The sequence below is a fragment of the Melitaea cinxia genome, chromosome 12 (assembly GCF_905220565.1).
Source record: "Melitaea cinxia chromosome 12, ilMelCinx1.1, whole genome shotgun sequence".
Lineage (NCBI taxonomy): Eukaryota > Metazoa > Arthropoda > Insecta > Lepidoptera > Nymphalidae > Melitaea > Melitaea cinxia.
Window position 1 is genome coordinate 13,934,115 of NC_059405.1, and position 26,870 is coordinate 13,960,984.

The 26,870-nt window shown below is 33.0% G+C and overlaps 1 protein-coding gene across 1 annotated transcript in view; it reads left to right on the forward strand.

The window, feature by feature from the left end:
• LOC123658275 overlaps positions 1 to 26,870 on the forward strand; it is a 101,777-nt gene that overhangs the window by 48,700 nt on the left and 26,207 nt on the right. Inside the window, exon 2 of the mRNA XM_045593712.1 lies at positions 4,058 to 4,252. Within this exon, the coding sequence (XP_045449668.1) occupies positions 4,058 to 4,252 (195 nt within the window). The remainder of the gene's footprint in view (positions 1 to 4,057; positions 4,253 to 26,870) is intronic.

The following is a 26,870-nucleotide window of genomic DNA, read 5'->3' on the forward strand; positions in this document are numbered from 1 at the left end:
ATTATATACAATATGATGTATTTGAGTGAGATTTAGTAATACGTACAGGGTATACAGTTAATACAATTTACTTAGCTCACTCGATTGATATGAGATCCTGTATGGACTCACTTAAGTGATTTAGGGGAAGCCGAACCGAAGATCGAGCTCCATTTGATATATTTAGTGATGGTAGATAAGTCGTGTCTTGTTACGCTCTGCTTACAAAGTACCAACTACTTGAATACAATACTGTGTATTAAGATATCTCAGTAAAGTATCTGTAATATTTTTGTCTTATTATATTTTGTATATCTATCTATCTTTCTCTTTATTTCTATATTTATTTAACATTCCATTTCAATTTATGGTTATTCGTTGTACCTTAATTTTTTTATTATGAGTCTTGTAGTCCAGTTCTTTTATATAAATTGTTAACTTTTTAACCCAAATTCATATGAAAACGCCAGCAATTTCTAAGATATTTTTTAATAAACAAAGCTCTGGAAATATAAATATGACGCAAAATAATTAATTACACGTATTATTATTATTACCCTGTCTGATAGTGATACATGTGTGCAAACATTCTTAGACTTAGGTCCCTGAAGCGATCCAAACTTGAGTTTGACATATTAATCCTGTGTGGTTGATGAGTTGTGTCGCGTTACGGTCTGATAATGCTTATACATGCTGCCTTTATGTACTGTTGGTGCAACTTATTTACGTTTATAGTATCGATGTTTCAATTCCGATTTATATGAGTTTTTTTATTTATGTTAAAACCCACATCTGACAATAATATAGGAATATATAAGAAACACTCAAGTGTGAGTCGTATTTTGATACGAAGAGATAAAAAGCACTACAATAACTTTTATGTGTTTTTGTAATGAATACAATTTAAAAATTGTTGGAAATACGCATCTCAAGATATTCTTATAAATGGAAGACATGAAGACGCAGAAAATATATGTGAAAAGGGTATGATTTCGTAGCTAGTGTGTCGTTGTTACAAAAATACAAATAATATTTTAATAGAATGTACGTTAACTATGTTGTTACTTATAATGAACGTACGTTAAAGAAGACATGATTACACACACAGAGAAAACACATAATGTGTGTAATATACTCGTTACTATGCGAAATGTGTTCACATTATAGATACAAAGACATCACTAAGTATATCAAATTTTATACAATTAAGAAAACAGTACCCGGGTGACCGAGCTAAGCTCGGTATTTTTAGTAAATCGTGTTTTTTGGAAATCATAAAGTATAAATACGAACAGTCAGTAATAAAAAATAAGAACAGTCTATTTAAATAAAAAATAACGAGTGCAATTAGAAAAAGAAAAAGAAAAAATAATTGATCAGGGACATGTGGATTTGAACCATGATCTTCTCGGTTGATCCCGAGCGGCCGATTTCCCACCGAGCTATTTCAACTACATTGACTTATGCGAAATTTACCTTCGTATTCTAACGATATTTTTTTCAATTCCTAAAAACAGGGATAAAACGACATTTCCTGAAAATGAATCCTAGCTACATAGATTTATCTCCCCCGAAACCCCCTAAATACTAAATTTTATGAAAATCGTTGGAGCCGTTTCCGAGATTCAGATTCTATATATAAATATATACAAGAATTGCTCGTTTAATAGTAGGACCTGGGTGACCGAGCTTAGCTCGGTATTTTTAGTAAATCGTGTTTTTTGAAAATCATATTTAAATACGAATTACATATTGATAAAATATGAATAATATTTTTCGATTTTATTTTTTTTAGAAAAAAAAAAGAAAAAAAAACGATAATCGATCTGGATTACGTGAGGATTCGAACCATGATCTTTTCGGCCGAGCGCGATCGGCCGATTTCCCCTGAGCTATTACAACTTTATTGACAGATGCGAAATTTACCTTCTTATTCTAACGATATTGTAGCCATTTTTTCATTGCCTAAAAACAGGGATAAAACGACATTTTCTAAAAATGAATCCTAGCTAGATTTATTTATCTCCCCCGTAATCCCCTGTATACTAAATTTCATGAAAATCGTTGGAGCCGTTTCCGAGATTCAGATTATATATATATATATATATATATATATATATATATATACAAGAATTGCTCGTTTAATAGTATAAGATAAGAAAGATTCAATTTCATTAGCTAATTTGAAATTAAGAATTACATTCATCATAAGTTACGTAGAACTATAAAAGATAACAATGTACAAGGTAAAATTTTACTTTAAATGATAAAGATACGTCAAAGCTCGCTTGTAAAGCATATTCATTCTACGAGCAAATTGTTTACGGTGTACTACGGCGTAGCACCTCGTAGCAATTTACTACGTATACGTCTCTGGTAACGTTATCAAACGTTTCTTCTTAAGTTCAACATTTTGTAGTTAAAAAAGATTTTATTATTTTTATTATTATTCATGTAACACGTAATCTTAATAATTGAATCGAAATAATTAAAGATTTCCTTATTATTCGCAATATCGTAATTTCTTACTACGTTATTGTATGTTAAATATAAAATTAAATAATAATCATAAAAATAATTTAGATTTTTATTCATTTTTAAGCGACTTCCAAAAAAGGAGGAGGTCCTCAATTCGATAGTATTTTTTTAGTGTATATTACTTCAGAACTTTTGACTGGGTGGACCGATTTCGACAATTTTTTTTTAATCGAAAGGTGGTGTGTGTCATTTGGTCTCACTTAAATTTATTTGAGATCTAACAACAACTTTTCGGGTTATATCTAATAATGCGTTTTTACTTGGACTATTTTTTCGTCGACCTACGTTGTATAATACCGCATAACTTTTTACTGGGTGTACCGATTTTGATGATTTTTAATTAAATCGAAAGCTAATATTTATCGCGTTGTCATAATTAAATTTTATCGAGATCTGATAGCAAATTTTTGAGTAATCCTTGATAACGCGTATTTACTTCACTATATTTTCGTCTCCCTGCATTGTATTACTTGTCGATGTAATTGAAGTCGGTTTTTTTCGTTTGCGAGCAAATACAATTATTTATTATAAATGTTCTTACTTAGCAACAATGAAACAAAAATAGTTTGTGTCAAAACTTTGACTGAAGTTATTATTTCTGCTTCAAAAGTATTTGATTTATAAGTGTATCAAGAATTATTCTGCCCCCCTATCCACTTCATAACCTTGCTGATACGTCCGACCTACTCAACGTCAGTGTCACCCCTTTTTTCCGCAGCTAAATGGATTGACTATGAGCTTTTGCCCTTTAACATAAATTGTATATGGCGTAGTATTTATAGTCGCGGCTTAGTAGTCATGTATGTAATACAATCAATGTATACTGTTTTCTAAAACTTGGAGGGTAGTTGTGTAAAAGTGTTGATTGTATTTTTACTTATTAACTTGTTATGTGCGTTATATTTTGATATTGTGAGCGTACGATGTCGTATACTGATATGCGGAGAAATCAATAATGATTTTTGACACACTGTTTAATGCTAATGTTTTTAGTTAAGATTTTTACTTTTAAATCAATTCTAATAAAAAAAAAATAAACATATAAAAGATTTAGAAGCTTTTTAGAAAATTTATCCTCCATAAAATCAACCTGACGACTCACAACTATAGAATAATAATCGTTACAACAAAAGCTAGTATCGCAATCTTACATATATTATGTAAAACTATGACTATTATGACAAAAATAGCACAATTTTATTACTGAGACACTAAGACAAATTGTGAAAAACAATCGCGCGAAATTCATATTTATTTTAGAGCAACATAAAATTCAATTGCTCCTCATTAATGACGGTATTATGACAAAAACAATAAAATCAGCAAGACCGAACAATAAACAATGCCATGGAAATTTAAAATAAACAAAAACGATTGAAAATAATCCATTCATTGTTTCCAACAAATAACCAATTGCATTTCTTGTTACAGATAAAAAAAAATGCAAAGCAGAAAACGTCAGAAGAAACGGTGACCGAAGTTGAGTGCAGTGAAATAAAATACACAAGCGAATATGTGACTTAATGCAATAAAAATAAAATTCAAAATGGCATCGTATTTAATATGCCCGATGGGCAAAATTTCCAATAGAGATTTATTGTTGGTGGTTTTGTTTTTGTGCCAAACAATAGTTTGTGACAGCCAGTGTCCAAAGTTCGCAGAAAGACCTTTGGAGACAAGAGTTCAAGATGCTTCTATAGTTTTTAGGGCTGTGGTTGTACAGACACATTATCAGGTTGGTAAAGCTTTCTTATTCAACCGTTATTTTGTTTTTAGATAGTGGTACTACCTATTTTTCTCAATGTTAATATTTCGTCATCATAATCCAACCAACTATAATATAAAACTAGCTAATGTTCTAACATCCACGTGATTATCATATATTTTTCTTTTGTAAAATAAAGTTAATCGTTTGTTGTCATTTATAAATATAAAATTGGTAACGAATTTGTATCCGTAATAAAGTTACGACATTAACAAATCCAAAAATTTCATTATTTTCCCTCAGAAACTCGACACCATCAAGTATCGTATGTATAACCGCAAGTACTCACACAAAGAACTGAGATAAATCCTTGTACAATTATTAACTAGTGTATGCTCCAACTCAAAGTTTTAGTATGATAGAAAAAATCAATGTTTCTGTAATCAATTATTAATATGTAGTTAACGTCAAAGGTACATAAAAACAACGTGGGCTCAAATTCTAAAAAAAAAAAACTATTAAAAAAAAGATATAAATCTATTGTCTTTCAATATGGTACAACAATACGGTTTTTGTAACGCATATTTTTTTGTAAATTAATTAAATATATATCTTAATAAATATAAAGCTACGTTTCGCATTAAATACAGATATAAAATGCCTTTAATTAGGTCTTTAAAAACATTACACTTACAAGATTACATATAGCCACTAAATTTTGTCTCGTATAAAAAAAAGACTGACTTTAGTTACAATGACGTATATACAATATAACAATACGCTGCTTCAATGCGGGTTGGCGGATATATTCCCTACTATGAGTAACGATCGCTATCAGGTGTACATGATAACAACCGGGACCGACGGCTTAACGTGCTCTCCGAGGCACGGTGGGGAGACCCACAAGGACTGCACAAACACCCAGACCACAGCAAACACCTGTATAGCCAATACAAATGTTTGTCATGTGCGGGGATCGAACCCGCAACCGTCAGCGCAACAGGCACAATCAATGGCTGTAACCGTTGCGCCAACACGGCGCCTTGTATTTCATTAGACAGTCATTAATTATTTAATGAAAAAATAATTATTAGCAACTAACTAATGTATGATTACGCTAACCATCACGCTCGATATAATATGAATGTTGAATCGTTATAACATTATGTATTGAAAATCAAAACAGAATTGAAAGGCATGAATACTGTTCAATTTTGCATGAAATTATTTTCAGCGGTCGGATTAATGTTATATAAGGTATAACAAATTTATTATTATCTGAACGATTATTGACGTCATTATACTAATTAAACAAATATTATACACACGTGTCTTACATTGTAATTACATTTTTACCACGCTTTTATTAGCTTGGCTTGTATGTATATATGTATGTAATGGAGTCTTTGAGCATAATTTTCACCGATTTTCAGAAGTTTGATTAATTTGAAACTTTGCACACGTATCAAGGACCTTCGACAATGCAATAATTCAATAACAGTTTCCCAATATCCTTATTAGTACCGCCAGGATTAATAAATTATTTTGTGGATCCTCTGTAAGGAAGTAAGAGAGATAAAGCTAGCGCGCGATCTGCGCATGCCTGTAGTTTCGGACTTACTCTTTCGCTCGGGCACTCGGCACAGCACTTTTTCAGGCTAGTTGTATTGTTTTTGTGTTATGTTGTTTTTACCTTGTCTATTCGTAAAAGCGTGGGGTACTTGGTATACTAAACGTAACAATTATTCTACTTGCAATTAACTATCTACGTGCAGAGAGCTATAAAAACATAGTAAAAAGTTATAAAAATATAGTAAAATGCACCCCACGCTTTTTACTCTGAATTGAATTATTCTCTTAATAACTCAAATTTTATTATAATTTAATTTTGAAGTAATTAATTATGATTGATTGTTCGATCTTCTACTACTGTAACATAAGCTCTTTATATTTAAAAATTATTTTCTACTTTTTAGTTCGATTAGTTATAAAAGCGTGGTTTCTTAGTTTTTTTTTTTCAAACTATATTTTTTTTTAAATACATAATATATATCAACTAATAATGTAAAGAAATTCTGGTTCAATACTCGCCTCACCACCACCACACCTGAACTGAATACATCAAAATCGCTCAGTCTAAACAGATTATTTAAGCCTTTACTCGTGCGTCACAGGAAAGCATTTTGGCAGTAATTTGTAGATACCAGAGGTAGTTGAATAGGAGTATAATGCCGTACTGATTTCAATGGTACAATGAAATTAATTTTAGAAAATAGTTCTGGAGAGTTAATTTTATTAGTAATGAGTTTTATTAAAAAAACAATGTCAGCAATTTCACGCTGTTTCTATAAAGGGATATTTAAAAGAAATATGAAATGGATTCGGTTATAAATTGTGAATAAAATATTTTACACTCGGTACTTCAAAAACAATAAAAAAGAACTTTAGCTTTTTGCTATTCAAGGTTAGGTCATCAACATCATCATCTTTATAGCCTATATAGCTCACTGCTGGACATAGGCCTCCACAAGTTTACGCCAAAAACAACGTGAACTCATGTGTTTTGCCCATAGTCACCACGCTAGGCAGGCGGGTTGGTGACCGCAGTACTGGCTTTGTCGCACCGAAGACGCTGCTGCCTGTCTTCGGCCTGTGTATTTCAAAGCCAGCAGGTGGATGGTTATCCCGCCATCAGTCGGCTTTTTAAGTTCCAAGGTATCAATTAAATACTCGTTATCAAAGATTACTCAAAAAGTTGCTTTCAGATCTCAATCAAATTTAAGTTTAAATACAAAACAAGTATCAACTTTGGAACAAAACAGGAATCATCAAAATCGATACACTCAGTGAAAAGTTATGCGGTATAATACAGCACGACGACACAGTCGACGAAAAAATAGTCAAGTAAATGTGCATTATTAGATATGACTACAAAAGTTCCTTATGAAGCGACTGAAAAAGCTAAAACATGCAAATACAGGGGTCTCCGAATACGATTTTATCCCATTCGGTGTCGAGGTCCTTGGTCCGTGGGGTCCTAGCGCTAAAAGGCTTTTTAAGGAAATAGCAAAAAGGTTATTCGACATCACAGGAGACTGAAGAGCCGGCAGCTACTTCGGACAAAGATTTAGTCTAACTATTCAAAGGGGGAACGCTGCCAGTATCTTCGAAACATTGCCTAAAGGAACTCCTTTTGATAATATATTTTAGTTATTATATTTAATTTTTTAATTTTATTTAAGGTTTTTAGTTTTAGGTTCATTGTTCTAGTATACATTTATTTATATTGATGTATATTTGCTACTAGGAGTGTGAAATATGTATTTGTTTGATGACATATATCAATATTAATATAATTAAATAAGTTATATTGAACAAAAAAAAACTGCAAAGTACTTGTCAGATTTCGAGTAAATTTAAATGAACTACTATATAAAAAGTACCACCTTTTGGTTAAAAAAGGAAGCATTGAAATCGGTACACCCAGTAAAAAGTTCTCAGGTAACATACATTCCAAAAAAATATACAATACAATCGTATTGAGAACCTCCTCCTTTTTTGAAGTTGATTAAAAAATCAATATAGCGTTTTACTACAAATTCTTCACCTAGCAAATTTTATAGATTTCCTTTCAAAAATAAAATTGAATTTCCTTTGAAATAGTTGGAAAAAGTGCTTCACCGTATCATTTCCCATTTTAACAATATTTTCACTCTAGCGTATCCCTAAGAAACCAACAAGTCTCAGTATAATTTTGTCAATTACAAATATAAATATAAAAAATTTATAGTATTTGTATGTGAAATATAGACAGTAAATACTGCCTCATAATATATGATGTAACATTTTATTTAACAATTTTTAACGTACAAAATTATATACATAATATATTTGTCATGGAGACTCACGTATAATGGGTGTGCTTATCCCTGCTTGTCCTTATAACATACCCATAACAAAGCGTATTGTTGGTGGCAGTTGTAACAGTCACTTCGGAGGTCGCGTCGGAAGAAATTCTCTTGAGATCTTTGTAATAGTGTGCCTTCAAAATCTCAATTACTCTTACAAATCTCATTTACACGGAGACATTACACTGTCTACAGATATGAACATAAAAGTAGAAAAGAAATATATCCTGTGATGACTGTTTGAACAAATTAAAAAGATTATTGAAAGAGACTCAGTACAAATAAAAGCATAATATTATACAACGTAATTTAGACATCACAAAAGATCATTATATTATATTATTTAAATAATTTTTGTGCCATTAGTAAAACATTTGTGCAGTGAACTCAGGATTTTTTATGAAAAAAGATTGTTTTGTCTATGCCATAAAAACGAATACTTACTTAGGAGCACATTTTGAAATATGGTACCTCCAATATCTTCAAACGTGTCGCAATCTCGGTGAATTCTTTAGGCATTTAATTTTAAGTTTACCAAAGTTTGTCAAAACTGAGAGCATAGACAAATATAACAACTTGAAAAGGATTTTTTGCAAAAAGTTTGCTCTTTAGATGGTCTTCTATAATAGGGTTTGTCCGATGCCGTATAACCCCTACTAGAGTCAGTACTTGAACGCAACGGAGATCGCCTTTTGTGATACAGATCTTTCATAAAGAATAGATCAATTCCTAGTGAACTCGAACTATACCATATTGTTAAACTCAATAAAGTTAAAGGATTTTTAGCGGAAACCATCAATGTATGTGTTCACATAGCCTTTTGGGAGCCAGAATAGAAAATAACTGGATCCGACGCATGAACAGAAATATACATATTTATGTATCTATGTAAGTGAAACTAAAGTACAAAAAATATCTTTCTTACAATAATAATAATATATCTGTTATAGTGGTTCGAGGAAAACAGCATTTTCTGTGTGATGTATATTTTCCATCTCTCTGTGGAGCTAACCCTTTGCCCTTTTTGTTCGTAACAGAAAAGACCCAACTACAATCCACACATTTAATAATTAATAGAACAATTCCATACAACTTTACACATTTCCTTGACTAAGTTTAATTTCATTTTCGACGTCAAAATTAATACCGTAATTTGTCTTCTGTGTCAAATTTTAATTTGTATATACATAAGTAGTGTTAACTTTTTTAATTTGTCTATCTTATTCGTTGTTGTATGGAAGTGCGCAGTCTGAGAATATAACATTTTTAAAGAAATACACAAAACTACGGGCTACACTACCTCAGCTCGAATTCAGATTTCACCCACACTGACACACATGAGAATTCAGAGCGCTTGGTTGTTCATTGCACGAATTATATGTATTTTTTCCCCACAAACATTATTAATAGTTATTTTATTTCAATTACCATGCGTAGTCTCAAGTCCATAACTTCTATATTTACTGAGATAGTAAGGTATAAGGTATCGAGAAAATTTTATGGAATTGAATGGATTCGAAACATATGAAAGATAGTTTATGTCCTGAACTTTACCATACATAAATTTCAAACTTAAATATTCAGTAGTTTGGAAGATATGGACATCCTGCCGAGTGGAAAATAAGCAATTTGAGGTAGCATACACTCTTAATATATCGGTGCACAAAACGAAAATATTATTTTGATATATAAAGTAATATAAAGTAACTTTCATAGTATTAAATGATAATTTTAGCAAAAAAATGAACAAATATTAATCATTATTGCTTTTAACATTAAACTTGAATTGTGTAATTTTTGTTTTCTGTTACGTTTTTGTTTTAAATTTTAAAAGGCTATCCAGTGAAATAGTTCTGCACTTTAGATATTTCCTTTAAGCAAAATTGATATAATCAACACAAATAAATAAAATTGGAGTGTCTGTTTGTAATATTAATATAAACACTTTTTATTAAATTCATATTGATATATACACGGTACATATACTAAAATAACATTTTTTACAATTTTTGACTGTTTGTCTGTCTATCTATCTGTTTGTTTCAGCTAATCTTTGAAACGGCTGGACCGATTTTGACGCTAAGCTGACCGAATTGAGCTGGTAAATTAGGCGTAACTTAGGCTACTTTTATTTTCAAATATTATTTATTTCATAACTGTGCAAACTAAACAATAACTTTTTCGTTAATTCCACGCGGACGAAGTAACGAGCATCACAAATATCATTCATCACAGTCATCATCACAGCAGCCTTTCGCAGTCCATTACTGGATATAGACCTCCACAAGTTCGTTCGTTAGTTAGTTAGTTTCATTAATATATTTTAATTAGCATATACTGCAACTACACTAAGTTTATGATACCGCGAAAAATACAATTTAATGATGTTTTTTCAAGTTTTTGCTTCTAAGTAAAAATAATTCTACTTGTAATACACGATTGTGAGCTTTATCTGTAAGATTTCTCCGTGAAATTATTTACGCGAAATTGTTTTCTTAGTGTGATTGAATAGACAATAAATTGTATTACTTTTTTTATTTTTTTTTTATGGCAACTACAGGAAAGTGCCAGAGTCAAAATGTCTTTACTCTATGAATCAGACTTAATAAAGTTATCGAAGAAGTATGTGCGTTTCTTTTTTGGCTGCGACTGAAATAAATTCAATTTTGCTTAAATTGATTGAAATACAGCGGCGATCGTATTCTAACCATCGCGCAACCACATTTGGCGACCGTGACAAAAGAAAAAGGTGAGCGATTGGAGTTATTAATTATGGATACAAAATCGAAAGAGCGCACGGCCATGAGGCGACAATTCACGCGCACGGCCAACAATTTCGAAAGTCTCACAACAAACAAAAATATAAATAAGAACGATATTATAGCATCTTTTAAGCTACTAAAGTCATATTATGAAATGTTAAAAGTACTTGACAATGAGGTTAGAACATTTTTATTTCAAGAACCCGAAAGGGAAGATAGCCAAAATTTAATTGATAGAGAGTATGAAGAGGCCGGAAAATATGAGGCGAAGTGGGCCTTATGCCAAACGATTTTCGAAAATATTATAAAAAACAATGGCAGTGAGGTAGTTGAAAATAAGAAAAGCCACAAACTCCCAACGTTGGAGTTAACAAAATTTGACGGCAATATAAAACATTGGCTAGCTTTTTGGGGTTCATTTAAGAAAATACATGAAAACGTAGATATCGATAATGTCGATAAGTTACAATATTTAACTCAAGCAATGCAAGCGGGAAGTGATGTAAAATCCTTTGTTAATAGTTTCCCATTGACTTCTTCAAGTTATGATTTATGCATTACAGACCTCAAATCGAGGTATGCTAAAGAGGATTTACTTATACAAGTATATGTAAGAGAGCTTTTGTCACTCATTTTAAACAAAAAAGAATTTAATCAATTGTCGGATTTAGTTGATCAATTGAATGGTCAGTTGAGAGCACTTGAAGTCCTAGGAGTAACTAAAGATAAATATGCAGCATTTCTATTACCAATGGTGGAGTCGGCACTTCCAAGTGACACATTAATTATATGGGAGAGAACAAGACCTGAAAACGCTTCGGAAGATCCGTTGAACTCATTGCTACTCTTCTTAAAAAGAGAAATCGAAAGTGAACAAGGAATATCAATGGCTAAAAAGACATTTAATAATCAACACGAAGCTATTAAAACAGCTGGACCTACTGCAACCTGCCTTATGATTAATGAAAAACAAAAACAAAAAGAAAAGATACGTAGCTGCATATGGTGTGGAAAAAATCATACAAGCTTGGAGTGTTTCAAGTTGTCAAGTATTACAATTACAGATAGAAGGGAAATTTTAAAGAAGAAGAAAGCTTGTGTATTATGCTTAAAACCTGGCCATCATGCAAAAGTATGCCGATTTTATATTAAGTGTTATGTATGTGGACAAAAGCATTCACCAGTATTGTGCACAGCTGCAGCGGAACCTAAATCTGTAAAAGAAACTACACTTCAGAACCTGTCACAAGATATGAAGACTGTTCAGCAGACCTTATTACAAACTGTCGCAGTGAAGATCTACAACGGGAACCGGAGCACCATAGTGAGAGCCCTCTTTGACAGCGGATCACAGCGGTCATACATCAAGAGTGAAGTCGCTGAACAATTGGGATTAACTGCAGTAAGAACTGAAGAAATTAGCCACTCACTATTTGGAGGTTTATCCGTATCTTTTAAAAAATATAATGTTTATGATTTTAAAATAGAGAGCTTAGACTCTGAGGTAAAATTAAACATGTCTGCACTAGAGCAGTCTGTAATTTGTAAAAATGTACCTAAAGTCAATGAGTCCCATGACTTTGTTAAAAAATTATTAGATAAACATGGGATACATTTAACAGACAGAGATTGTATTAGCAAAGATATAGAGCTCTTAATTGGAGCTGATTTCTCGGGACTGTTAATAACTGAATCATTTGTTCAGCTCGAAAATGGGCTAACAGCAATAAAAACAAAGTTAGGCTGGACGTTACAAGGGAAAACATGCTTAGTAGGTAGTAATATTGTAACGTCTCTATTTTGTTTACAAAATATTAAAGATTTTTGGGATCTAGAGGTATTAGGCATTAATGACCCTACACAGGTGCAGTCTAAACAGCAGAAAGAAGAGGAGGTGATGACAAGTTTCGAAGAAAACATACAAGTGAACACCGAAGGACGATATGAAGTCCATCTGCCATGGAAGACAGGCCATGAGGATATCCAGAGCAACGAGCAACTCGCCATTCGCCGCCTAGAATCTATCACAAAGAAACTAACAGCATCTGGTAAGTTTGATGATTATAATAATGTCTTAGGTGAATGGGAGCGTTCGGGTATCATCGAGGAAGTACCTGTTGAAGAAAAGAATAAAGAAGGGGTTCACTACCTACCTCATAGAGCTGTGATGAAGGAGTCGAGTCTCACCACGAAGCTGAGACCTGTATATGACGCATCTGCAAAGGATTCGAATGGTATGTCATTGAATTCATGTCTAGATAAAGGAGTAAATTTCCTAGATAAGATTCCCAATCTATTAACTGGATTTCGTAAGGGTTACATTGGTATCACTGCTGACATTGCCAAGGCATTTCTGCAGATATCAGTGACACCACAAGATCGCGATTACCTGAGGTTTGTTTGGTGGAAAGATAATACATGTGAGGAGATTAAGGTGTATAGACACTGCAGAGTAGTTTTCGGGTTGACAGCTAGTCCATTTTTACTGTCAGCAACCATATCACATCACCTTAATCAAGTCACAGAACAAAAAGACACCGCAGATATCTTAGCTAGATCATTTTATGTAGACAATTTAGTAACTAGCTTAGATTCAATTGAACAAACACAGAAATTTATTCAAGATGCTAAGAGGGTCATGAATGAAGGTAAATTCGATCTAAGACAGTGGGTCACATCACCTTTAGAAATAAATGAGACTCAAAACACAGTGATCTCGATATTAGGTCTTCAATGGGACACTGATACAGATGAGCTCTATTGTAACAGAAGTAATTTACCACCGTTTCTCGATATAAGCAAAGTAACAAAAAGAAACTTATTATCCTTAACACAGAAGATATTTGATCCAATCGGATTCACATGCCCAGTGACACTGGTTCCTAGACTAATCCTTCAAAAGACCTGGAACATGAAAATGACCTGGGATGAACAGCTATCTGAAGATATACTATCACAATTTAAAGACTGGTATGATAATGTGACTTATCTTAATAATTGCAGATTGCCTCGAAGACTGTCTGTTGATTTGCTTCCTGAGTGCAGTGCGAGTCTACACATGTTTTGCGATGTGAGTAAGGATGGCTATGCAGCATGCGTCTTCTTAAGAACTGAAAAAGAAGGTAATGTGTCCGTTCGTTTAATATCTGCCAGATCAAGGATATGCCCTCCAGAAAAGATAACAATTCCCCGACTGGAACTGCTATCAGCCTTAATTGGTTCAAGACTATTGAAAGAGGCCAGAGGAAATTTGAATTTAAATTGTGATGAATTCTGTTGGAGTGACTCAGGAGTAGCACTGTGTTGGATCAAGAGAGAATTACCATGGAATACTTTCGTAGGGAACCGTGTAAAAGAAATAAGACAAAATTCTAATGCAAACAATTGGCACCACATTCCAGGAACTGAGAACTGGGCAGATTTGGCGTCCAGAGGCTGTAACGCACGCCACCTGCTTGAAGTCCGTTGGTGGGAAGGTCCGAGCTGGCTGCTTCAGCAACCCGACATGTGGCCACGATCTGCACTGGTAGTTGATGAAAAAACCGTCAACAAAGAGCTGAAAAAGTCTGTGTGCCAGGTTAATGTTTGCTCTGATGTTAGTATAATAGACCAGCTGTCTAATTATTTTTCAAAATACACAAAAATTGTACGAATGACAGCATGGATTTTCAGATTTTCTCACAATACACGTCATAAGAATAAAAGAAAGGGAGAACTTACCTTTGAAGAATGTGATGAAGCTGAAAAGAAATTAATAAGAATTATTCAACAAGAAAATAAAGAACAGATTGAGAAACAATCTGGAAAATCAAGACAGATATATTCTGATACTGATATGATAATGAGAGTTAAAACAAAGCTTTTACTCACCGATTTCCCAGAATGCACGAAGTCACCGATGATTGTTCCTGCAAAGAATGTTATTATCCGCAGAATGGTTGAACAGCGTCATCTGCAACTATTGCATACTGGGGCCAACACGATGATAACTGATCTACGGAAACGATTCTGGATTCTTGGTATCAGATTATTAGTGAAATCGGTAATAGATAAATGTATTGTGTGCAGAAGACACAGATCACAGCCGACACCAGCACCAGCAGCTCCGCTACCACTCGATCGAGTTCAACTTACTGCTCCTTTCCAGGTGACAGGTGTTGATTTAGCGGGACCTCTCTACTTACAGGATGGTGAGAAATGCTGGATCGTGCTGTATACATGCGCAGTATATCGCGCAGTTCACCTTGAACTAACAAAATCTTTATCCACAGAGGCCTTTCTACGGACGTTTCGCCGATTTATCGCACGCCGCGGACGTTCGAGCATAATGATATCAGATAATGGTACTAATTTCACAGGCACTAGGAATCTTTTACGTGACATCGATTGGGACGAGGTACAACGCCAATCGACAATTCAACGCATCAAATGGAAGTTAAACGTTCCCACAGCTGCATGGTGGGGCGGTTTCTTCGAACGCCTAATTAAGGTAATGAAAGATTTATTACGAAGAGTGCTAGGCACGTCATCAGTCTCATATGATGAAATGCAGACTCTGTTATGTGACTGCGAAGCCGTCATCAATGACCGGCCGCTCACATATGTAGAAGACGACAAGGCAAATGCTTTAGAGCCCCTGAGGCCCTCTTGTTTTCTACAAACACTACCTCAAACAGATGTGACTGATCTGGACCAGATAGATAGTAAGAATCTTAACAAAAGATTAAGATATTTGCAGAAGCTGAGATCAGACTTCCGTCAACGATTCAAGAATGAGTATTTAACAACACTGGTACAAAGGGGTAAAGATAAAAATAGTACTCTAAAGGTTGGTGATATAGTCCTAATAGAGACAGAAGATAAGAGAATAAAATGGCCATTAGGACTTGTTGTAGAAATTATTACAGGTAACGATGGGGTTAATAGAACTGCCAAGGTAAGAACATCAGCTGGTTTAAAAACCCGCCCATTCCAACGTTTGTATAGATTGGAGATTTCCTCTTCAGAGGTGGAGGGTGACGAAAGCAACTATGAGAACAAAATAGGTAAGAGATATCGCATCGTTATTAATCCTAGCAGTACATCAAGTACCATGTCCGGAGCAGAAGTTCAGCAACCTGCATGTAAGAAAGAAACGACAGACAAGATTTCACGTTCAGGTAGAATTATTAAAATGCCAAGTAAATATAATATTTACAAAAAGTAATAATATAATATTTACAGTAAATATCAGTTTTAAATTACTTCTATTTTAGGATATTTTTTTTCTTTTTGATAAACATAACTATTTTTTTCTACTGCAATCTTTGTCTGTTAATTCAATACTTACCTATATACACAGTGTTAACTAAATTATCTTAATATATTATGATATGTTATACAATAAGTAAAGTGTTACATGTTATCCTCTTTTAATGGTATTATTAGTAAATAAAGATCGTTTTTGATATAGATAGAAAAATTAGAGATAAATTTTATTGTTAATTTTCAAACTGTTATCAATAGAGTACCTAATGTGATTATTCATTATTGTGCTAATGATTAATCTCTAGTGATAATTAATTTTGTATACTGTTCTAGACAGTTAGGATACATTCTAGAATTTGTCTGCCCATATTATTGAATTTATATTGTGGTTGTATTCAGAAACTCTAATTTAAAGATGTAAAGATTTAGTGTTAATGCTTATAGAACTTAATTACTGATGTAAGTAAATGTGAATGTAACTAAAATTCAAAATGTAAAACTAATTGATGTTTAAATTTACCTATTTAGTTTAATACAATCTTGAAAATTATAGATTGTGATGTAACAACTTATTACAGTTATTTCTTGAATATTTTTAGATTAATTTTTTTATGCATCTTGCACTTGATATCTGTTTAATGTTTGAGTATGTTTCAAGTGCAAGTAACACGAGTAATTTGTTTGTTTTTTTCTAAGCTACAATACTTCGTAAATTGTATTTTAATTTGTTTCATGATTCTTTGTTTTATTTGATGTTATTTACATGTCAAGATGTGATTAAAGTTGTTAGATAATCATCCTTTTTTTTGGCTGTGGAGGATGTGATTGAATAGACAATAAATTGTATTACTTTTTTTATTTTTTTTTATGGCAACTACAGGAAAGTGCCAGAGTCAAAATGTCTTTACTCTATGAATCAGACTTAATAAAGTTATCGAAGAAGTATGTGCGTTTCTTTTTTGGCTGCGACTGAAATAAATTCAATTTTGCTTAAATTGATTGAAATACAGCGGCGATCGTATTCTAACCATCGCGCAACCACACTTAGGGAATCTCTATTACATCATTGATTTGATTAATTTATCATGATTATTCAATATCCTATTCGGTAAGTGTTGTGAAAAATATTTCATATACTTTATTGTGTGGTCATAATGTAATTACTATTATACAGAACATTTTATGAATAAAATGTAATCTATATTAATATTATAAGGAGGAAAGATTTGAGTGTTTTTTTGTTTGCATTGAATAGGCTCCGAAACCACTGAACCGATTTGAAAAATTCTTTTACTGTTAGAAAGCTAAACTATCCGCGGGTGACATAAACTATATAATATTTAAAAAAAATAGGGGTGATTGAAATTTTTTTAAAAACACGTGCGAAGGCGGGGCGGGAAGCTAGTAAATATATAAATTGACCTCTCTATGCAATAATCTTATATAATCCACGCAACGTATTATATCACTACATATAAAATGATACATAGGACCGCGTATGTGTTTAATTTGGAATGGATAGTTACCTTTTGTTGTGTTTATTATTATTAGGACTAAATTTAATAAAATATATCTTTTTTTAATAATAAATAAATGAACGCAAAACACTCAACGGCTGCCAATAAGATTTTCTCCTGTGTCGGGCGTCCGGAAACACACACAATACACAAAAATGCCTAGACCATGACAAACATCTATATGGCCAATACAAATGTCGTGAGCGGGGATCGATCCCACGACCGCCAAAACAACAGCCAGTGCTGTGATCGCTGTTCTAACGGTTCTAAATAGAAGAATGGAGTTTGCCGAATCAGCTAGTACATAACATAAATGTATATTTTTTCTTATATATAAAAATCTCGTGTCGTAGTCTTCATTGTTGAATTTTTATGTTTTTTTTGTGTAAATCTGAGAGTAAGTCGAGTCGTAAGTTATTTTTATACCCTTAGTTGATAACGTATCTCTAAACATATGGGTGAACAAAGCTTGCCAGGTCAGCTAGTAGATATGTATAACGCTCTTCGAACTGTCATACAATAAAAATATCACAAACCCAAATCTGGCACAATCGTCCTAACAATTTACATGACAAATCGCACTCATCTCAACGATCCAAGCTTCTCCAACACAATTTTCTTACTCTTTTACAAAGATAATACTACATGATGGCACGGTACGCCAGACAGATTGCCTCATTATTGTTTTTTCATTTACGCGAGCATCCTCTCTTGCGAAGTTTATAGCGTTTGCTCGGATAAGGCTGACTCTACACCTGACATATTGTGCTATTCCTCGTAACATAAGCCTACTAATGTATAAAATAAATTATTGATGTATTAGTATACACGTAAATAATTATATTATTAATTTTACGGAATATCATATATAAATGTAACAATCTATTATGAATATACATTGATATTTGTTAGTAATTAATACAAAAACTTAATACATTAATAAATATTTATAAATATGACGAACAGCACTGGTTTGTGGCTGTTGCGCTGACGGTTGCGGGTTCGATCCCCGCATTATGACAAACATTTGTATTGGCCATATAGACATTTGCCGTGATCTGGGTGTTTGTGCAGTCTTTGTGGGTTTTCCACCGTGCCACGTAGAGCGCGTTAAGACGTCGGTCCCGGTTATTATCACGTATACCCGATACCGATTGTTATTCGTAGTAGGGAATATATCCGCCAACCCGCATTGAAGCAGCGTAGTGGATTAAGCTCTGATCCTTTTCCTGTATGGGGAAGAGGCGCATGCCGCGCAGGCGAATACGAAGCAAGAATGGTACTAACATTTTTCCGACCATATCTCCTTTCCCCAGTAGTTACTATACAACCATATATAAACAGATTTTTCATTTATAGCTGCCATTTTTTGTGAACTACATTTCTAGTGTTATATGCCTTAGGGAAGGTCATCGAAAGTCAGTGTTGAACTTTGGTAGTAGCTTCATAACTTTAACATAAATGACCTTTCTTATTTATTTCGGAACGATGCTAAAAGTCAAGTAATAGTTTTTTTTTTCTTTCTTTATATCAAGTATATTTACGTTATTTTTTTTGGTGACCATTTTAGCCTCAAACGAAATTGCAAAAGTATTTTTCATTGTGTTATCTTTATTCATTTATGTATAGATAAACAAAATTCAAATAAATTCTTGCTACTAAACAAAAAAAAAATAAAATCTCAATATTATGACAATTCTAAATAAATAAAGTACAACCGATACTAATATACTACAGGAAAAGAAATTATACTGTAAAAATACAGAAAAAAAGGCGAATATAACAATAATAATTACGCAACGTAAACATTTAGCACAACTTCCATATTTATTTTACTTTAGAACACAGTAAACACAATATTAGATGTTTGGAATGCAATAAAAATAAATACAGTCGTATGAAAATATTATACGTAACTTCGTACATACGAGTATATTGTTTAAATAGAGAGAAAAAGAGAAAAAAGTTGAGACAGATAGACTGTACAACTTTGATGGTGAATACGCCCAAAAAAATGTTATTTGATTTTCTACTAATTGCATACAGTAACAGACAGAATAGCTTACAAAAAATCCTAGTAAAAGAATTCCACTGTGAGCCCTAGTTACAGAACCCTAAAAAGAGCGTAGTGTATATAGGAAGATAACAAGATGATAAATGCTATATTACAAATTTAGGATTTGATAAATCTACCTTCGTGTTTCGTACCAAAAATATATCGTACGAATTTTTTTAGAAAAAGTATTAATCGATAAATCTAATTTAGTAAAAAATTGTGTTATCCGTTCAACAGTCTCAAACCAAATATTATCGATGTGACTGAAAAAATAATGAAATGCACAATTACATGAAAGTTTAGTAGTATTACTTATCTCATTTTAACGAGTCTTATTAATATTATAAATGTATAATGTATGTAAGCGATTTTAATGGAACTTGGTCCATAAATAGCTGGAGATCTAGAATAATACACAAGCTACTGTTTATCCCGATATTTTTACGGGGTCCAAAATCACCTGAAAAATACCGCGTGGCGTAGCTGATATAATAAGACAAATCGTGCTTTGCTTAGCTTTGACTATTTAATTAATTTTGCCCGACCTATTGAAACAGACTTCTTTTTTTGTGAAAATAGAATATATACATAGAAAAATTTAATATATTCATTTTTTTTTACAATACATTGTTTTTCGAATACAAAAGTGTTATAGTTTATTATTATACAATAGATAGGATGATTGCCTTATTTTAAAATATCATCAATTCATCTGGAAAATAGTGTAATTTAGGGCAATTTAGGAACAATCGTGGCACAATTATTGCAGGCAAATTTTTAATATATACATTTATTGTTAGTAAAGATTTACTAAATTTATGAATGCATTTTTTTGGGGTCTGTTTTATTGTGCTCTTCGAAACGATGAGTATATAGAAATTTTATATGCTGACTATATAAAATGCGCATAAAAAGGTACTACTATGTGAAATTTATGTTCGACGAACCACGCCTAGCATACAATGTATAATTCAACGAAAAACGTATGCTTGCCAAAAATAAGACATAGGACATCTTTATATGAAAAAAAAACTTACTAAGTCACAGTTTTAACGTGATTTAGGAGCGATCTTGTCACAGTGCCTGAACACAAAACAAAGAGTTAATGGTATGTTTTTTTTTAACAAACGAATACTGAGTATGGTCTCTCGCACATTTCATTGACAGAGTTTTTTTTATATCACTAGGTCGGCAAACAAGCGTACGGCTCGCCTGATGGTAAGAGCCCAATCCCCCCCAGGAGATCTGGTCACCCTACGCACCAACAGGAACACAATACTGCTCGAAAACAGTATAATTTAGCTGTGATCATCTGTGAGGTCGAGGTACCCCAGTCGGGCTGCTCCAGATTTTGAGCAGAAAATTCCTGCTGTGCCCTACCTCAGTTAGAGTGGGTCATTGTTGTTAGGGGTAAGCCCTTCAACACCTTTGTTCTTGTTTTGAAATTGTAAAAAAAATCATAAATAAATAATTATTTATTTATGATTTTTTTTCAGACTATAAAGCAATATTAGTTATATTATAAATAAATGTATAATGCACAGAAACTTATAAATAAAATAATTTTGATATAATTCTTATAATCTTAAAAACTATCGTCATCACTTCCTTCTGATGAATTTTCTGCGATACGTGAATAATTAACTGCTCTAACACATTTTCTATATAATTTCCTCTTTGTATATTTTTGTTCTTGCTTATCACATAATTGACGCATGATGACAATTTTCGGCTATCCACTTTAGCTACTCTCTGTAGCAAGGGTTCGAACTTCATCAATTTTATAATTTTTGTTATTTGCAGGCACGTAGCCCTTCACTTGAGTCCAAACAAGCTCAATTGGGTTGAGCTCAGAGTGATACAGTGGCAAACATATGACGCGACGGTTTGTGGACTTAGCCATCTCGACTCATCATCATCATCACTTCAGCCTATCGCAGTTCACTGCTGGACATAGGCCTCCCCAAGTTCGCGCTAGACATTCCAGTCTTCCGCAATCCTCATCCAGCCTACACCGGCAATCTTATGTAGATCGTCGGTCCAACGGGCCGGAGGACGTCCCACACTGCGTTTGCCAAGACGCGGTCTCCACTCTAGGACCCATCTACTCCAACGGCCATCGGTCCTGCGACACAGATGACCAGCCCACTGCCACTTCAACTTGCTAATTCTGTGGGCTACGTCGGTTACTTTCGTTCTCTCGCGGATAGTCTCATTTCTAATCCTATCTTTGAGAGAGACCCCAAGCATAGCCCGACTATGACAAATTTAATATTGGTACTGTAGCCATTCAATAGTTGCTTGTTTTGCGAGATGATTAACTGTTATTAAAATTTTAAACTATATGTCGCTATGTAACGAGTGAAGAACCAGCATCTCGACCAATCCTTTGTAAAGCAATGTTCATCCTAATTTGTGGGATTGGTCGAACCAATAGTTGTTCCCGGGATGAGGGTTAATTGTGTTAAGCTTTAAACAACCTACGGCAGTTGAGGGTTAAATGGATTTCAAGCCTTGCTCCGGTAACTTTTCGGTACAGTGAAACTTATTTATTATACCATTGTCAGTTTGTATATAGTTAGAATTCATCGCGGTTTCATCTTAACGTCAATTATAAAACCATATTTATGAGATTTTTTCACAAATAGCTTTTGAGTAGAGTTTCTGAATAAATAATGACAGAAATTAATCTATGTAACTTTTTTGGGACAAGTTTATTATTTTTAATGTTGTTATTTCGCCTTTACTCTTCATGTTTATATGTGTTTCGTACCGCGAATAACATAAAATATACTAACTAACCTTAGATATATAAAGTTACTATCCCATATTTTTTAAGGGGTGGAGACCTGGTGTCCTGAAACAGCGAGCCTCGAGCCTAGCTTAGGCACCAGTCTCCCACAATATTAGTGCTCATGTTATTATGTACCTATCTAATGTCCTGTTAGCAATATTGTGGTGAGAATATAAATAAATCTTATTATTATTATTATCTTATTACATGAGGTATAAACGATTTTTTTTTCAGTTTTAATTATGACATCTGTGCTAAGATATCCATATAAAATATTTAAATAATGGTGTAAGAATTCCCTAACATTTCAATCTGCTCATAACATAATACACGAAATAGTCTAAACTGGGTGGTTTATAAATAAATAAAAATATAAAAATAAAAATGTTTATTAGTCGGATGACAAAAGATCCAAATTGTTTGTAAAAATAAAAAAAATAAAAGCTTAATAACTAGTGTTAGTACTTAATAACTAACAGTGACCTCGTCATGTCAGACGTTTGTTCGACTAGCGGACAGTCCCAGCTATCGGCAATGACTCTCGAGACGTTGTTGCGGTTGCCGCGCACACGCTTTAAAACTGAGCTTGCTTTTTTGCGTAGAATGGCCGGGAAATTGTTGACCCCTGCGTGCACGAACATACTAGAGGCATTACAGTATCGCGGCAGCCCCAGCAATGTCCTAGATGCATTGTTGTACTGTACACGCAAGGCGCTATACGACCTCTGGGTATAGCTGACCAATAGACTGTTCATCTAAAAGGAAGTGCAGTAAGCTTTAAGTCAATCGTGATCTTAACTGGAGTCGAGCAGTGAGCAAATCTGGGTGCCAACATATTCGCCCTGATTGACAATGCCCTGCGTTCTCGATCAATATCAACATTTGTCTTTAGGTCTTCTGTGACAACGTGATCTAGGTACTAAAATTGGTGTACTCTAACAAAATGTGCCCCGTTTAGGTTCGTTTAGGGTATATTTTCCAGTACTTTGTTGCCAGCCCTGAAGAATAGGTATTTTTCTTGTAAATGTACACCAATTCTATTTTTTTTTTTTATATAAATTCCGTTAAATTTTTAAACTTCTTGAATTTTAATATACACATAGTATAAAATGAGAAAAAGATTTACTAACTAACCAAAGTAAAAGAGTATCAGACTTATAGACTAACATTTTAAGATTTTATTTATTTTCATACAATTAAATAAAATTAAATATATTTTGTATATATATATTTTTTTTGATTCTTTTGAATAGTCAAGTGACTTTGCTTGTTATGTCGATTCTAACGTGAAGAGCCAGTGGGAACCTTGGTAACTCGTTTAAAAAATTCAACTTTATGAAATATTAAAAGTAATTAATTTTAACATTTAATTCAGTTAAACTACATTCTAAAGACTTTAAGATTAATACGAAATTTGTGACATAAAAGCATAAGCACTCTTTAGTAACTCAATATTTGAATGTTTCTTTTGAAGTATGCTTACAAAAATGTATATGAAGTATGTTATTTTTCTTAAAGATATGAAGTGTTAAAGTATGTTATTTTTGTTTTTTAATATTTTTTTATATTCATGTATAATTTTTTTTTTACAATCCCCGGAGCAAAAGTAAGATGAGAACTGCGCTAATGGGCTAGTCAAATTTTCGTAAAAATTATAATAAGTTATAATATTAGTTTCGTAACTAATCTTGTATTAAATAACGTAAGAAGATGCTGTAATACATAACATTTCGTACGCGAGTTCCATACCTTTTCTATATTATAAGCTAAAAACAACTTTTAAGACGATACGAAAATATTACTGAATTTTTGTATTTAATAGGGGTTTGTATTTTATTATTGTAAAAGCTGCGTGGCTACGGCAATAAAGAATATAGCCAACCCCTCTCTTCCCATGGGTGTCGTAAGAGCTGCTAATCTAAGCAGTTGCTTGCTTTGAAATACACAGGCCGAAGACGTGCAGCAGCGTCTTCGGTGCGATAAAACCAGCCCTGCGGTCACCAAACTGACTGCCCAGCGTGGTGACTATGGGCAAAACACATGAGTTCACGCCATTTTTTGGCAAGAAATTGTGAAGATCTATGTTCAGCAGTGGACTGTGATAGGCTGTAAGTAATGATATAATGTGATGATATTTTTAAAAAACAATTCAGATGATATTAGGATATTCATTTATCTTTTTGTAGCTATACCGCTAGCTTGTACTGCTCCTAAAACAGCAGTGGTTTTGATTTTGTATTCAGTTCACGTTTCGGATAGTTCCTCTTTTATCTTTTGTATGTGATGTGTATGAAAATTTTGTTTTTAAAGCGATTTTCGAATATCATGGGATATTAACCGTCTCTATAAAAAAATGAACTTACATCATTATTTGCCTTACATCTTCGAGGTTTCTGAACTAATTCGTTTAAAAGTTTACTTAGTATACAAGTAGCTTCGTTATACTATTTAGTTACATCGTAGTACTATTATAGTTATAATCAGGTAAGAAACTTTAGATGTAGAAAAGTTTAATAGGCTTTAAAGGCATAAAAAATATTATCGTTCGTTATTAATGATTTTAATATAACAAAGGTTATAACTTATACATTAATGACTATATCAATTATTGCTGTACCTACAGAAACTCATCAAGCTACAGATTCGTAAGGATAAGGAGATGGTGTCGATCGATTGTAGAAACATTAAAGTAACATGAATATGTTATTGTATAATTAGTATGGAGGTCTCAAAAAATTTAAGCGTTTAAGATGTTATTTGGATGAGACTTCACTATTGTCAGAGTGACGCCATTATCGTACGTGATCGAATGACAGAATATGTAATGTTACATCATTGTGATAAATCTTGTGAACTGAAGTGATTTTATGGTGTCATAAATATTTTCATAGAGTATTTATTATGAAGTCTCTGACTCTTAAAACTTTGATTGAGCATTCCTTTGTAAGATTTATTGATAAATATTAAAGTACTTTTAGCTTCTTTGAAAAAGAAAATACAATGTAGATTTATGCAATACTACGAATATTTCATTATGCAATACTAATAAATTTATATAAATATATGTAACTCACACTTGCTCGTCTGTTTCTAAGAAAAGCAACTTAATGTTTCTGTTATAGGTAACATCCAATTTTTGTAGCTGCTTTACTTATATATAAAAGTATGTATAAGTAATACACACACACACACACACATACACACAACACACACATATACACATATACAATATAATATATATAAATATAACATATATAGACTACGAAATATCCTATTTACAAACATTATAATTCTGGAATAATGTTCATAATCGTCTGGCACATAATTCCGTAATCGGTCAACTTGGAGTTAGAAGCGTTTATATTTTTCCCGCGTCTGTCCATTACACGTACAAGGCTGTGGAAAACTATTTCTCGCTTGTTACAATAAAAAAGTTGTAGGCGTAATATACTGTGGTTTGACGTGACTCGAAATTATTTACGCAGCTGCGATGTTTATAACATACCAACTTTAAGCAATTGAGAGAATTCTCGGAAAATATTGTTTTGACATATTGAGCTTATATCGTTATTGATTGCATTGGTTTTGTACTTTGTAGTAACCCTGCGTTCTGTTATTGTCGGTTCGATTATTGCCCCGAGTCAGGGTATAAAGTTTATCGTATTTATACGCGTATTAATTTATGTGCACTTTAAAAAAAAATGAAATATGAAGCTTTATTAATCAGCTGTAACCTTAAATACCAGTATCAAGTTGTCTTCATAAAAAAAAACGGTCGTGCGTGTATGTTACTTATATAGTATATACTTATTATACTATATATGATATATGACTAGCCCGCTGGCGCAGTTTGTAGTGACCCTGCTTTCTGCTCCGAGGGTTGTGGGTTCGATTCCCACCCCGAGTCTGGGTGTAATATACATATTTATTTATATGTTTATACATATGTGTATTATTTATAAGTATGTATATCGAAAAAAAAAATGTAGCTATACCAGTCGGCTGTTACCTATAACACAAGCATTAAGTTGCTTACCTTAGGAACAGACAACCGTGTGTGTATTGTGTAGATATTTATTTATATAGATATTCTTCGTTATATACTAGCTGTCCCTGTGCGCGTTGCTACGCTTTTTTGATTGTACCAGCTCAGAAACCTTTCGAACTCGTGTTTTTTGCCTATAGTCACGCTGCTGCCCGTCTTACGATACCTACGGGAAGAAAGAGGGTGGCTATATTCTTTATTGCCGTAACCACACAGCATTTTGATGATTATTACCTATATATCGTGTATTAAGTAAATATTACTTACTTATAAGTAAATATTGTGCTGTGTGGCTACGGCACTAAAGAATTTAGCCACC